This window comes from Furipterus horrens, unplaced genomic scaffold, assembly GCF_987537825.1.
Source record: "Furipterus horrens unplaced genomic scaffold, mFurHor1.1.pri manual_scaffold_13, whole genome shotgun sequence".
NCBI lineage: Eukaryota > Metazoa > Chordata > Mammalia > Chiroptera > Furipteridae > Furipterus > Furipterus horrens.
Window position 1 is genome coordinate 51,481,866 of NW_028327183.1, and position 15,152 is coordinate 51,497,017.

General features: G+C 48.6%; 1 protein-coding gene and 1 pseudogene across 1 annotated transcript; one reads left to right on the forward strand and one right to left on the reverse strand.

Moving 5' to 3' along the window:
* Nucleotides 1-7,939: 7,939 nt before the first annotated feature.
* LOC149995230 (sialic acid-binding Ig-like lectin 5) lies at nucleotides 7,940-11,262 on the reverse strand. Its single transcript, XM_090260290.1, has 8 exons — nucleotides 11,193-11,262; nucleotides 10,753-11,115; nucleotides 10,252-10,530; nucleotides 9,964-10,011; nucleotides 9,482-9,736; nucleotides 9,103-9,399; nucleotides 8,743-8,886; nucleotides 7,940-8,000 (listed from the first exon to the last, which is right to left on the reverse strand). The coding sequence occupies exons 1-7, from the start codon at nucleotides 11,230-11,232 to the stop codon at nucleotides 8,783-8,785; spliced, it is 1,386 nt and encodes a 461-aa protein (XP_090116416.1). The 5' UTR covers nucleotides 11,233-11,262; the 3' UTR covers nucleotides 7,940-8,000; nucleotides 8,743-8,782.
* Nucleotides 11,263-14,058: 2,796 nt separating this feature from the next.
* On the forward strand, nucleotides 14,059-14,943 carry LOC149995231 (chromatin modification-related protein MEAF6 pseudogene; annotated as a pseudogene).
* Nucleotides 14,944-15,152: the final 209 nt, after the last annotated feature.

The window sequence follows — 15,152 nt, forward strand, 5'->3', positions numbered from 1 at the left end:
CCCGTGTCAGGGAGGGAAATGCCCAGCTGTGGGGTGGGGCCATGGCCACCCCAACAGGAAGCCATGGGTGACAGACTGTGGCCAGGCCTGGAGGGGGAACCTGGGCTCAAGAATGATAGGGGTGCACTGAGGGCTGAGAAATCGTCCTGTGTCACCTCTAACCTGAGCCTGCAGGTGATATACTGAAGCCTCCAGTGGGTGACAGGCTCGTTCACATGTGCATCTGAAAGTGATCGCCTTGTAGCTGATGTTTAAGTCAAGAGGTAGGTCGCCCAGGGACCATCGTGGTCAGAGCTGGTCCTAGTGAATCCAGGCTCCCACTCTCTACCCAAAACCTTGAACGTTCTGGAAAAAGATGAGTTTAAATTTTATTTCGATCACCAAGTGCTAAAAGAGAGGAAGAAATTTAATCTCAACTCCAGTGGCAGGTGGAACCCCGGGGAAAGCTGGGTCTCAAAGCCCTTTGCTCTGAGCGTTTTGGAGACATGAGATACACACATGTTCGTCTTCAAGTGTCTGAGGGCCTAAGGGACAGCAATGGCACACAGACTCCCCCAAAATACAGGACATGTGCAGGCAGATCAGACCCCATTCAGCTGGGACCCCAGAGGCACAGCAGCAAGTTCGCTAACTTAAAACTTACCCAGATCCATCCTCAGGGCCCCTCACGCATGCGTCCCTTTTCAAAGCTTCAGCAAGGGCTCCAGGGATGTGTGGAAATAACCTTCAAGCCCACTGCTCTTCCATGAAAAAAAAAACTTAAACTTTTCCCAAATATGACAATGATGTGAAACATTTCACATGTCCCAGTAACAAGCGGTGTGATGGAAAGATTGTTTCTTGAACTGTACAGGGGAAAAAGAATGTCAATCACTTGTGCTGCCAGAAATGCCAAATTCTCTTCTACTTTTTTATTATATCAGCATAATATTAATATTTATTACTGTGCGACAGAATTATTCTCCTATAAAAAGGCAAAAGGAAGTATCAGTCAAAAACAGGTAGAGAGCGTGTTTGCAGGTGTGCCAGACAGGAATGCCACACTATTAATAAAAATAGTCTCTCATTTTCTGAATTGTTTATATTTTCATTTTCAGCATTTTAGTTCTTCTTACTTGATGTGATGTGTTTTCTCACTTTAGAAAAATTCATAGGTGCCACATGTTGCTTTTTTTCTGAAGCAGTGATCTCAACATTGGTGTAAATATCAGACTCCACAGAACCGGGGTCTGCCCCTGACAAAGGGAACACGTGAACCAGTTCCACTCCACTCACCCTGTACTATTCATGTTTTCAAAGAAGATGGTCTTGTGCAAGTGAAGGACTAAAGGAAGCATCATTTCCTTCGATGTGACCCCACAATTCACATCACCAGGCGGTCTAGCAAATCTCAAGCTGGACTATAAAAATGAGAAGAAAAAAGTGTTGGCACAAATATTCAGAGGGGAGAACACCCTTGCACTGTTTCTGAGAATGTAAATTGGGGATCATCGTGTCAATCAGTAGGGGACGTCCTTGATAATTATTAAAAAGCTGCCACAATATCCAGCAGTTCCACTTCTGGGTATTCATTTGGAGGAAATGAAAATACTAACTGAAAAAGACGTGTGCACGTGTATGTTCATTGCAGCATCATTTACAACAGCCGTCTTGTCTGCCAATAAATGATGGGTGAAGAAAATGTGCACAGATACAATGGGATGTTTCTGTGCCATAAACAAGGAGGAAATCCTCTAATTGACAACTACTGTACACAAATGGAACGTGAGTGCATCCTGCTACGTGTAGTAAATGAGACAGAGAAAGACAAATACTGTGTGATTTCACTAGGATGTGGAAACTTTAAGAAAAGAATCCATCTCACAGACAGAATAGATGGTTGGTGGCCAGACAGAGGGTGGCATTGGGCAAAATGGGTGTGGGGGGTCAAAGGTACAGTCTTCATTACAAAATAATTAAATCATGAAGACATCAGGTGCAGCGTGGTGACTGTAGTTAATAGTAGTGGGTATTAGTATTATCGTCGGCAGCCGTCCGTCTCGAGAGACGATGGTGTAGCTTCTTAAGAGTCTATCTGCACCACCGAGAATGGCTGTGCAGTCCAACTCGGGAGTGACGCAGTATCTGTCTCCTCCCGTGTTGAATCGACATCTTGCGATGACGCTGGAGTGTCCTCTCCAGTGGAGCTGAAGCTACAGAGCCTGGGCAGGGTGATATGGAGGGTCTGCTGTTGCCCATGCAGCCGACCCCCCCTCTCTTCGCAGCTGAAGGGTCCAAGGGAAAGACGGAGTCGATACAGCTTGGCTTCAGGTGCGCCGCAGGAGTTGCCGGTGTTGACTACAACGTCAAACCGCCTTAGGGACTCCGGCTCCGGATTTTCTGTCGGGGTTTACTCCCTTAGCCTTTCCCCTGAAGAGGTATGCCGCAAGGCAGCGGAGGTTTTTTGGAGTCAGAGTTTTCCTTCTCTGATGTGCCCTGACTGGAAGATCGAACCAGCGACACTTAGCTCGCAGGCCGACGCTCAATCCACTGAGCCAAACCAGCCAGGGGTCCTTTTTTAAATTATACTTTATTAATTATGTGTTACAGTAGTCGCAATTTTTTTCTCCTTTGGACTTTACCCAAAAGCCCCCTCCCCTCCAGCAATGCCACCCCCTTAGTTCATGTCCATGGCTCATGAATATAAGTTCTTTGGCTTCACCCTTTCCTGTACTATTCCTTAAAAAAATTTATTTATTTATTTATTTATTTGTTTATTTTATTTTTAGAGAGAAGGGAAAGGAGAAAGAGAGGGAGAGAAACATCACTGTGTGGTTGCCTCTCACTCGCGCCCCCAACTTGGGACCTGACATGCAACCTAATCATGGGCCCTGACTGGGAATCGAACCAGCGACATGTGGATCGCAGGCCGATGCTCAGTCCACTGAGCCACAGTAGCAGAGCTCTTCCTATACTATTCTTAACTTCTCCCTGTCTATTTTGTACCAATCAATTATGCATTAATCCCTGCATCATTTCCTCATTTTTGCCCCCTTCCCCCTCCCAGCTGATAACCCTCCAAATGATCCTTATATCTATGATTCTCTTCCTATTCTGGTTTGCTTAGTTGGATTTTGTTTTTATTTTTTAGTTTCAGTTGTTGATAATTGTGAGTTTCTTGTCATTTTAGTGTTCATAGTTTTGATTGTCTTTTCCTTAAGTAAGTCGCTTTAACATTTCATACAATAATGGCTTGGTGATAATAAAGTCTTTTACCTTCACCTTGTCTAGGAAGAACTTCACCCGCCCTACGATCCTAACTGATAGCTTTGCTGGATAGAGTAATCTTGGTGGTAGGTCCTTGCTTTTCATCACATTGAATACTTCTTGCCAGTCCCTTCTTGCCTGAAAAGTTTCCTTTGAGAAATCAGCTGATAGTTTTATGGGTACCCCTTTGTAGGTAACTCTCTGTTTTTCTTTTGCTGCTTTTAAGATTCTCTCTTTATCTTCATGGTTGGCATTTTAATTATGATGTGTCTTGTGTGGTCCTCTTTGGGTCCAGCTTGTTTGGGACTCTTGTGCTTTCTGGGCTTCTATGTCTATTTCCTTCACCAAATTTGGTAAGTTTTCCTTCATTATTTTTTCATATAAGCTTTCAATTTTTTGCTCTTCCTATTCTCCTTCTGGCATCCCTGTGATTTGAATGTTGGCATGTTTAAGTTGTCTCAGAGGCTCCTAAGCCTCTCATCACTTTTTTTCAATTCTTGTTTCCTCATTCTGTACTGGTTGACTGTTTTTTTATTCCTTATTTTCCAAATCATTGATTTGAATCCCAGTTTTTTTTTCCTTCACCATTGGTTTTGTGTGGATTTTTCTTCGTTTAATTTAGCATAGCCTTCACTTCTTCTCTTATGCATTTGCCATACTCAAACATATCTGTCAAGCCTGTGAGCATCTTTATCACCAGTGTTTTGAACTCTGAATCTGTTAGGTTGGCTATTTCCTCATCTGTTAGGCTGGCTATCTCCTTGTCGCTTAGTTCCCCCACTGGAACTTTGATCTATTCCCCTTTTTGAACCATACTTCTCTGTCCCCTAATCTTGACAGGCTCCTGTGTTTGTTTGCCTCTGTGTCTTAAGTAGAGCTGTCACACCTGTTACATTGTAAGGGGCAGAGCCTTAGGCATTCGTCAGTACAGGCTGTGGTGCTGTATGTGGGGGAGGGGTCAGAGAGAGAACAAGGCACCCAATTCAGCACCAGCCCCCTTCCAGGCACCTTGCCCACCTTTACATGGGACTAGCACCCCTCCAGCCATTACCCTGTTTGTCACTCCCAGATTGGGTGGGTCTGCAGATTATCCAGGACCACAAGGGCCCTCCAAACAAGTGGACTCTGCTGAAAGACTGAAAGTTTCTCCCTCCGCCCCAATCCCTGCTGGTTTGCACAGTCAGAAGCAATGAGGCTTGATTTTCCCTTGCACTGGGATCGTGAGCTGTGTGGTCTGGTCTGGTGCTGGCAATGTTCCCCAGGTGTTCCTCCCGACATTTTTAAATGTTTGACTGTGCTTTCTGCCAGCCTGCTGCTGTACCACTGCTACCACCACCACACCACATCCTCTTCACCTCGGCTCTGCCCCTCCTGCGTGTCTGAATGAGTATTTCTTCTTTATATCTTTGTTTGTTGGACTTCCGTGCAGCTCAATTTTCTTAGAACTTCTGGTTTTCTTTCACTTTGAGGTAGTTGTATTCCTTCTCAGTTGTGGAGGGAGCTGCAGTGTGTCTGTTTAGGCCTCCATCTTGGCCAGAAGTCTTTGAGCAGATGACTTAACCATTTATTACCAAAACAAAAGTCAGTATTCAACTTTTTATCCCCCTAAAAATGGGGTTGGTATAGTGATTGTGGAAACCAACGTCATCCAACTATCATGCTGTAATTGTCCACTTCTTTCCTCAAGAAAACTTTCAAAAGTTCAGGAAATAAGTCATTATGTATGGGTGCTTGTTTTGTGTCACTGGGGCACTCACCTGGGCCCATACTACTGTGCCCACAGCACAGACATTTCCCCCACTGCAGTCAATTTTGTGGCTGGACCCGCTCTTGTTGTTTTTATTATGATTATAGGACACACTTCAGCAACAACCCTTAGAAACTTTGAAAAAAACGGATTTAGTAGCGTCATCTCCTCTCCTCTGCAGTTGTGTTTTCCATGGTTTCAGTTAACTGTGTTCAACCACAGTCTGTATGTACTAAATGGAAGATTCCAGAACTAAATTACTCATGTTTTAAATTTCTCCATGAGCTGAAAAGTATGATGAATCCTTTATGCCTCTGTCTGTCCTGCCAACATGAACCCTTTGACCAGTGTCTCCATTCTGTATACACTGCCCACTTGTTAGTCACTTAAGCTGACTAGGTTATCAGTTGGACTGTGGCAGTATCTGGGCACTTGTGTTCAAGTCACCTTTTTTTTTTTTTTTTAAGTCACCTTTATAGTAGCCTCGTGTTATGTCACAATGCCTGTAACATTCACCTGCCTACATCTCATCACAGAGGCATTGTGACATCTTACAGCAGCACAGGAAGAATGATAAGTAAAGGACAAGAAGATATTTTGAGAGATGGAGAGACCACATTCACAAAACCTTCATCACAGTATATTGTTATAATTCTTCTCTTTTGTTATTAGTCATTACTGTTAATCCCTAATTGTGCCTAATATATAAATTAAACTTTATCAGAGATGTCTGTAGAAAAAATCATGCGTGTATCGGATTCTGTACTATCTGCGGTTTCAAGTACACACTGCGGGTATTGGAACATCTCTTCCAAAGATAAGGGGGACTGATGTTTTCACAATCAAAAGTGGTTATTGATAGCAACTTAGGCTATGCGACTGCTCTTGAATTTTTGGCTGATTTCGTTGTGGAGATTTCTTTAAATAGTAAATTATATCAACTATATAGAGGTGTGAGAGTATGAGTTTTCAGTTCACCCTCTCAACCCAAGTCTGTCCAAGAACTCAGGTTTGAAGGACAGGTTGGTGTAGGTCAGATGAAAGCAAGGTGGTGTGACCTCCGGGAGGGGGACCTCAAATTGCTAACATTTTTGTAGGAATCACCATAGAAGGTTAAAGAACAAAGGCTCCGAGGACAAGGCTGGTGAGGACAGAGGTGCCAGGAGAAGATGCCTGTGATGTACTGTCTCAGGCCAGGGAGTCTTAAGAGGTTTGTGTAGGAGAGGCAGCGTCAGGCCTCTGGCGTGTTCCGTTTTACCACGGAGGACTAACCCAGCCAGGAATCGGGAGGCCTGTGGGGGGCGCTGTCACACCGTCTGTAGTGCTGACAGCCCTACCGGAAATGCTCTATGGTCACAGCAGAGCTCTATGGTCATAACAGCCCCTCCCCTGAACTTCCTCTTCCGCTCCATAAAAAGGACTTCTTGCTGCTTTCTTGCCTAGAGTATGCACGTGGGTCACTGAAGCTGCATTGACTGCCTTACAGCCTTTTGTTTTCTCTGAAAAAAACCCTTTTCGGTGATGAAGTACCCAGTCAGCTCTTGTTCACAGGCGACAGGCTGTTGGAAAGATCCCAGTGGGACCGTTAATGGGATGGGGAAGGGGTCGAGAGTCTGGAGTTGCTGGGAGAATGGACAGGTCCCAGTGAGGAGAGATGGCTCCAGAGAAACTATAAGATACTGTATCATAAACTGAACGCCAGACTGATGGGCATATATTTCCCTGTGAAGAGTTCTGGGATGGAAATAACACCATCAATTTGTCACCATGTTTATTATGGTTGGCCACACCTGGCTGAAGGAGAACTTCACACCAGGACTTCTCTGGTCAAAAAAAGAGACAGGCAAGCCCTGGTCCTGTCTTGGTTCTTAATTTCTTTAATATTCACAGCCACTTAGAGTCGGATGTATAATTTGTGTTTAAGAATGGGAAATTGAGAAACAGAAAAGTGAAGTGAATTTGATGACAATGCTTTAAGAAGTGCTGAAGCCTGCACTTGAGCCCAAGTGTCTCCAATCTTGTTACCTTTCTTCTTCCTGCTCTGCGTGCTGACGCTCTTCCAGTGATTAATGTGAATATCTCACAAGGTCTCCTCATGCTTCACCAATTAGTCCCTGACTGCTTTCCCCCAGAGGGGTTGTGATGTCTCCATCCAAAACCGAGATCTGAGTGATGCCTCGTTTGCTGGTCTTCTTGATCTCTGAGTACACGCAGGTGCTGGTGGCCTCCTTGTTCTGAGGCTCCGGCGGCTTCCTCTCGTGAAAGGTGAAGTTCACGTACTGGACGTCCTGCTCCTCTCTCGCCAGAGAGCCATCCTGTGGCAATGACAGTTGGTCTGGGGGTCTGTCTGGCCAGGGATTTTGCTGGGAACCCTGAGTAAAGGGGAGAGAAGAGAGTCAGAGAAGAATAAACAGACAAGGGGAAATCAGACTGATGGAAGTTCTTCATTGATCCTCTTACTCCACACGCACTTCTCATGAACGCAATGATTGGCTCATCACTTAAAAATATTGTAATACCACAAATGATTAGACCATATCGAGAGATCACTACTCACATTTCATCCTCACAGACACCAAGTATAAATGATACTCTTATTATTATTTCCATTTACAGATAGGGAAACTGAGGTTAGGAGAGCTGAAGTAACATGCCTGGAGTAGAGAGTAATAGTTTTGGAGAGACCATTCTGGCAGCCTGTCCCTGACACAGAGGTGAGGCAGGCTCAGTGGCCAGCAGGGCTGGGGCAGGAGGCTGACCCTGGGCTGCAGGAGATGAAGGAAAAGTCAACTCCCAGCTGTCTGTCCAGCTGACCACAGAGTGAGATTAGGGAAATGCTGGGAAGCACAGTCTGGACTCGCTGAATAAATATGCCCAGGACCCCTCCCTACATTGCAGGAGAAGACATCCTCATTCATCACTCACCCAGGTGGCTCCAGCCATGACAGGGCCTTCATCGTTCATTCCCTTTGGTCTCCCGGCTGCTTGCTTCCTGTGGGCTTTCACTCTAAGGGAAGAAGCCAGAAGCCACAGTGGCTCAGTCTCAGGAGGGCAGGCTTCCCCCACTCCCTGGTAACAAAACTGAGCATCCAAACCCTGGAACCAGACTCAGAGAACCTCCTGACATGCAAGTGAGTGCTCCGTCCCCTGGATGACTAGATTTTTGGCCAACACTAAACTTACATCACGATAGGCCCCTATACAGGGAGAAACTGATTCACGAGTGATCATAACAGTGTTGTTGAGGACCACCCCAAAGTAGAATCAACCCAAGTGTCCTCCTATGAATGAAGAGACAGACAAAATGTGCCCCATCCATACCATGGAATCTTATTTGGGAATAAAAAGGAATAAAATAATGACATATGAACCTTGAAAAAATTATGCTATGTGAAAAGAAGAGTCATTCACAAAAGACAATGTACATAGGATTCTATTTATATGAAATGTCAAGAATAGGCAAATCTAGAGACACAGGAAATACATTAGTGGCTGCCTAGGGCTGGAGGAAGGATGAAGGCAAAATGACAAGTGATTTTTTTTTCATTTTGTGCTAATGAAAATATCTAAAAATTGATTGTGATGGTAGGTGCAGAACTCTGTGACTAAACTAAAAGTTATTGAATTGTACACTTTATGTCTACCAGAGTTTTGTTTCAGTAAAGCTGCTTCCTCATCCTGCCCCCAAAAGAGATTCCTTTGTATGTCCTCAGTTCTGCCTTTCTAGATTCAGGGGCCTCCACCTTTACCCCCTAGAACACAGCTCCCTGTACGTCCCGGGACGCAGGCTCACATGCGAAAGGACATGAGACACAGACACAGCGACAGCAGAGCCAGGGCACCAGCACCTCCAAGAGCCGCAGGAACCGCTCCCGACACGGATGCCGACTGCCCTGCAGAGAAAAGGGGCATGAGCCCACGCACTCATGGTACTCAATGTCTTGTCTTCCCACCTCCTTGCAGAACTGGTTGTAGGTGCTGTTCCGAAACTAAATGGAGGGTCTCATCATAGCAATCATGTCCTTCCCGCCGCAGCCCCTCTCCCCGGTACCAGCTCCTCTCTGATCCCACCCTCTCTCCCTAAGCCTCTGTCCCCAGCAGGCCCCGACCTGGCAGCGGCGACAGCAGCAGGACAGAGGCGCTCTGGGCCCCGTGGACGTTCCCGGCTTCGCAGCTGAGTCGGAGGCCGGCGCCGAGACCCGTGCGGAGGCTCAGGGCGCTGTGGACCCAGGGCCCGGCTGAGCGGGAAGTGACCGTGTAGGAGCCGTCGCTGGGGGTCCCCTCCAGCAGCCCCTCCCCCAGCCGCCAGCGCAGCGAGGGGCCCGGCTGGGCTCGGGAGGAGCAGTTGCAGCGCAGACCCTCGTCCTCCTCCCAGGAGCAGGCGGGTCCCAGCAGCTGTGGGGGGTCTGCGGGGAGCAAGGAGAAGGTCAGCGGAGCCCCTGCCTGCCGGGACCCAGGACACCTGCCCCCAGGGGTCCCCACACTCACAGACCACAGAGAGGTTTACAGAGACACTTTGGGAGCCCAGCGGGTGCCGAGCGCGGCAGGTGAGCTCTCCTTCGTCCCCCGAGCCCACGTGAGGCAGCTCCAGGATCGCGGTGCTGGAGATGGGGGTGGCGTTCAGGGCTGGGGGACCCCGGAACCAGCTCAGCACTGCAGGGGGGTTGCTGTCAGCCACACAGAGCAGGCGCAGCGCCTCGCCCTCCAGGATGGGAAGGGATGTGGTTTGCAGGATCTTGAGGGCTTGGGGAGAGAAGTGCAGGGAGAGAGAGAGAGAGAGAGAGAAGAGAGAAGAGAAAACACAGGAGCAGGTGCCCGCACACAAGAAGTAAGGGAATAGGAAGAGTATTGATTTTCATCCTTGCCTCTCCTGTATCTGATTGTATTTGTAGTCTGTTCCCACCCCACCTCGAACTAGGTGGTGTCCCAGGGTTCAGATTCCAGCCCCAGAGATTGAGGTTCTTTCTTACCTGTGACATTTCTGAAGGACATGCCTATGGTGAGTTTCTGTGGGGCGTCTGGGACAGAAAGACATGACCCGGCTTCAGAGGGGAGGAGCTGAGGGAAGTCATCCCAACCCAAGGAGGAGCGGTGGGAACCAAGAAGGAGGGATAGCTGTCCTCTGGCCCCCTCCCCGCCTGCACTCAGATCCGTGCATGGGTGTTCTCAGGGAGCTCAGCCTCCTGTGCAGACAACACTCACACACACACAGGGAAAGCCACTGCCCCCAGGGAACCAGCCATCCCTTCAAAACTCACAGAAGACATTGAGCCAGATGGTTTTTTGCGTAGTCAGCCCAGATCCTACAAGCTTCACCAGACAGGTGATTTTGGTTCCATGGTCCTGGGACCTCGGGGTGAAGGTGAGCACGGGGAAATAAAGGGTCTTGGAATTCAGAGAGCGCAGAGCATCCCCCACCCAGGAGAAGCTGAGAGGACGTCCCCCTTCGCAGGACCCTGGCAGGCTGCAGGTCAGCTGCGTGCGGCGGCCGGACTCCAGGGGCTCCGGAATGAGGATGTCAGGTTTCTGTGTGAGGTCTGCGGAGGAGAGAGGGGGTGTGTGGGACCTGAGGTTGGAAGGGGGAGCCTGACTGTGACCCTGCCTGAGACCCGGGCCTCAGGACCTGAGCTCACCCTGGTTCCTGTGTCTCTTTCAACCACCCTGTCCCCAAGACCTGAATCAAGTTGTGTCCCAGCATCCTGTTCTATTTCTAAGCAGGGTCCCATACCTCAGCGTCCTCTCCTGCGACCCTGGTGTACCTGTCACATGCAAATTCAGCCCCTTATCCTGGTAAGTGTATTTCACATCATTTCCTCTCCCCAGATGGAAGATGTAGGTTCCTGCGTCGTTCTTCCTGGTGTCTCTGATGCTCAGGGAACAGTTATTGGTCTTGGTATCCGCAAGGAGGAATCTAGCCTTGGTGTCTTCCTTCACTTTTCCCTTTGGGTCATTTGTGGCCACAATCTCCCAGTCATGTATGGAGTACCCACGCCGGTACCAGTAGGCGTAGCGTTGGCTAGAGGGAGACCACAAACTCCAAGAGTAGGAGAAGGAGCAGGGCACATGGACACACAGACCCTCCTGCACTCGGATCTCATACCCTCGCTGCTGCTGCAGGGACCCTGGGGGGACACAGACACTGACCATCAGCTCCTGTCCCTCCCCCACCTGCCCAGCCACCCTCTCATGGTCCACTCACCTCCCCACAGCAGAGGCAGCAGCAGCAGCAGGGGCACCATGTCTGCTTCTCACAGCACAGAGTGGGTCCCGGTCCCCGTGTCAGGGAGGGAAGTGCACAGCTGTGTGATGGGGCCCAGACCACCCCAACAGGAAGCCATGGGTGACAGACCCTGGCCAGGCCTGGAGGGGGAACTTGGGCTCCACAGGCCATGGGATGCGGTGGGTGCTGAGAAATCACCCTGCCTCATCTCCCCTAACCCGACCATGCAGGTACCTATACCGAGGCCCCCAGTGGTTTGAGAGGCTTGTTCAGATGTGGATCTGAAAGTGATCGTCTTGTAGATGATGTTTAAGTTGAGAAGGAGGTCACCCAGGGGTCATTGTGTTCAGAGCTGGTCCTGGTGACTTAAGGGAACCCTCCAACAGGAACACCTGAAAGTTCTGGGAAAGGCTGAGTTGAAATTTTAGTTAGAGCACCAATTGATGAAAGAGGGGAAGGAATTTAAACCCGACTCCCATGGAGGGTGGAACCCTGGGGAAAGCTAAGCATTAAAGCCCTTTGCTCTGAGGGTTTTGGGGACATGGGCTACACATGGTCCTCTCAAGCATCTGAGGGTCTGTGGGCAGCAAGGGCACGCAGACCCCCCAAAACAGGACATGTGCAGAGATATCTCACCCCTTTCAGCAGGGACCCCAGAGGCTGGCCCTCAGCACAGCAGCGAATTCGCCAACTTTAAGATCATAGACCTCCACCCTCAGGGCCCCTCCCGCGCTGGGTCCCTTTCCAAAGCCCCAGCAAGGGCCCCAGGGACGTGTGGAAATAACCTGCAATCCTGCTGCTCTTTTAAGAAAGAACAGCACTTAACCCTTTTCCCAAATATGACAGTGATGTGAACCAGTTCACACATGCTAGTAACAAGTTGTGTGATTGAAAATGTTTCTTGAACTGTACAGGAGGAAAAAAAAATGTCAATCATGCGCACGGGACAAAAATACTGAATTCTCTTTCTTTTCTCTATAACAGAGGCCCCCAACTTCTTTGACACCAAGTACTGATTTCAAGGAAGACGATTTCTCCACTGTCTGGGGGTGGGGGAGGGCTTTATATTCCGCCACCAGATACAGCGTAATTGTCACGTGCCCCTCACTGATAAGGTTTTGATACGAGTCTGCAAGCCCTTGATCGGTTATGGTCTCCGTGCGGTCCGACCTCTCTGCTGAGGATCATCTGTGTTTGCAGCCGCTCCCCGGCGCCAGCATCGCCGCCTCGGCTGCACCTCAGGTCACCGGGCGTTAGATCCTCTTAGGGAGCGCGCGACCTAGGTCCCTCGTGCGCAGTTCACAGTAGGGTTCGTGCTCCTGTGAGAGTCTAATGCCCCGCTGATCGGACAGGAGGCGGAGCTCAGGCGGTTGTAAGTGCAAATGAAGCTTCGCTCACCCACCGCTAACCTCCTGCTGTGCGTCCCAGTCTGTGGCAGTGGGATTGGGGATCCCTGATCTATGTTATATAAATATAAATTATAACAATAATACTACCCTGGCTGGTTTGGCTCAGTGGATTGAGCGTCGGCCTGCGAGCTAAGTGTCGCTGGTTCGATCTTCCAGTCAGGGCACATCAGAGAAGGAAAACTCTGACTCCAAAAAACCTCCGCTGCCTTGCGGCATACCTCTTCAGGGGAAAGGCTAAGGGAGTAAACCCCGACAGAAAATCCGGAGCCGGAGTCTCTAAGGCGGTTTGACGTTGTAGTCAACACCGGCAACTCCTGCGGCGCACCTGAAGCCAAGCTGTATCGACTCCGTCTTTCCCTTGGACCCTTCAGCTGCGAAGAGAGGGGGGGTCTGCTGCATGGGCAACAGCAGACCCTCCATATTACCCTGCCCAGGCTCTGTAGCTTCAGCGTCATCGCAAGATGTCGATTCAACACGGGAGGAGACAGATACCGTGTCACTCCCGAGTCGGACTGCACAGCCATTCTCGGCAGTGCAGATAGACTCTTAAGAAGCTACACCATCGTCTCTCGAGACGGACGGCTGCCGACCCGATAACAATAATACTTACTAATATTATATTAATATTTATTACTATATGGCATAATTATTCTCCTCTTAAGTGGCAATCGAAGACTATCAGTCAAAAACTGTTAGGAACACATGTCATGCAGGTGTGCCAGACGGGAATGCCATTTTACTAATGAAAATAGTCCGTCATATTTCTGAATTGTCTTATATTTTGGTTTTCAGCATTTTAGCTTTTCTTACTTCATGTGATGTGTTTTCTCATTTCAGAAAAATTCATATGTGCCACATGTTGGTTTTTGTGGAATCTGTGATGTCAACATTAGTCTAAATATGAGGCTCCACAAAACCTGGATCTGCCCCTCAATGGGGAGCAGGTGAACCAGAGGTAGCCAGCCCTACCCCAGCCACCACAAACTCCTCACGGGTTGCTAATAAGATTGACTGTGCAAGCAAAGGACTAAAGGAAGCAGGATTTTCATGGTTGTGCCCCCACAGTTCACACCCCCGAGTGATCTAGCAAATCTCAAGCTGGAATCATAAAAAAGACAAGAAATAATGTTGGCAAGGATGTTCCGAAAAAGGAACTGTCATGCACTGTTGCTGAGAATCTAAATTGGGGATCACTATGTAAATCAGACTGGCACTTCCTCAAAAATTAAAAATAGAGCTGCTAGAGAATGCAGTAATTCTGGGTATTTATTTGGAGGAAATAAAAACACTAACTTGAAAAGACATACTCACCACTGTGTTCACTGTAGCATCACTTACAACAGCCAAGGTGTGGAAGGAATCTAAGTGCCCCGCAATAATGAATGGGTGGCCCCCCAGCCCGGTGCCGGTGTCGCCCGCCTCAGCCCAGTGTGGCGATGTATAAGGAGACCCCGCTGTCCCAGAACCCGGACACCCGGTGGGAGCTGGTGAAGCTCTTGAACTAGAAGCAGGAGCTGGCGGCTGCACTGGCAAACTTGGAGAGACAGATGTATGCTTTTGAAGGAAGCCGCCTGGAAGACACTCAGATGTATGGCAAAAGCATTCGTGGCTGGGATAGGTATCTGACCAACCAAAAAAAAAAAGAAAAAACTCCAATAGCCAAAACGGCTGAAGGAACCAGAAGGGGAAGGGCGCTGAGCGGCTCTGCAGTAAATCCTGTTACTTCTGCAGCTGCAGCAGGTGCATTGGCAGGAGTTCAGGACCAGCTCGTTGAACAGAGGGAGCCGGGACGTGGGACGGAAAGTGATACTTCTCCAGACGTCCACCTCCAGGAAAATGAGCCCAACCAGGAGGACCCCAGGGATCTGGATGGATCTGTGCAGGCAGTGAAACCTCAGAGGTTGCATCTTCTACTTCCTCAGGGAGTCATCACAGCAGCCACAAAAAACGGAAGAATAAAATCTGGCACCGATATGTATGTCAGGTTAGGCTGGGAAGTTTTTTACAAGACAGAAAAACATGATTGAGGATTGATCAGAAGTTAAACAAAGAAAGAAAACAAACCACGAGCTGAGCACTAGAAGATTCATTAGTACAGAAGCTTCCAGGCTGCAAAGCCCTGCTTCCCTCCTGTGACCTCACACAGACAAACATCCCTTATCTGAGTGCGTGACCATCCATCCACCTCTGCTTTCCCAGACCCAGTGCCTGTCACTCGGAGCACTTTCTTCTGAGATGTGGTGACAGACAATTCATTTCCGTACGACCACATTGGGTCATTTACTTTGTGTCATGTTTAGTAACAGAACTGCAGGAAGACCATGACATGGTTATGATCCGAGCAGGATGCTAACTGAACCTCTCTCTTCTTGGAACTAATACACCCCACCCCCCCAAACTGGCTGGCATCAGCTTCATCTGTGATACCCATCGACAAATAGTCTCTGCTTTTGTTCTATGCTGATAGTAGAGCTGTGACCACATTTCAGAGGGAGGCTGTAAATATCAGGCTTTTTCTTATTTTGTTTGT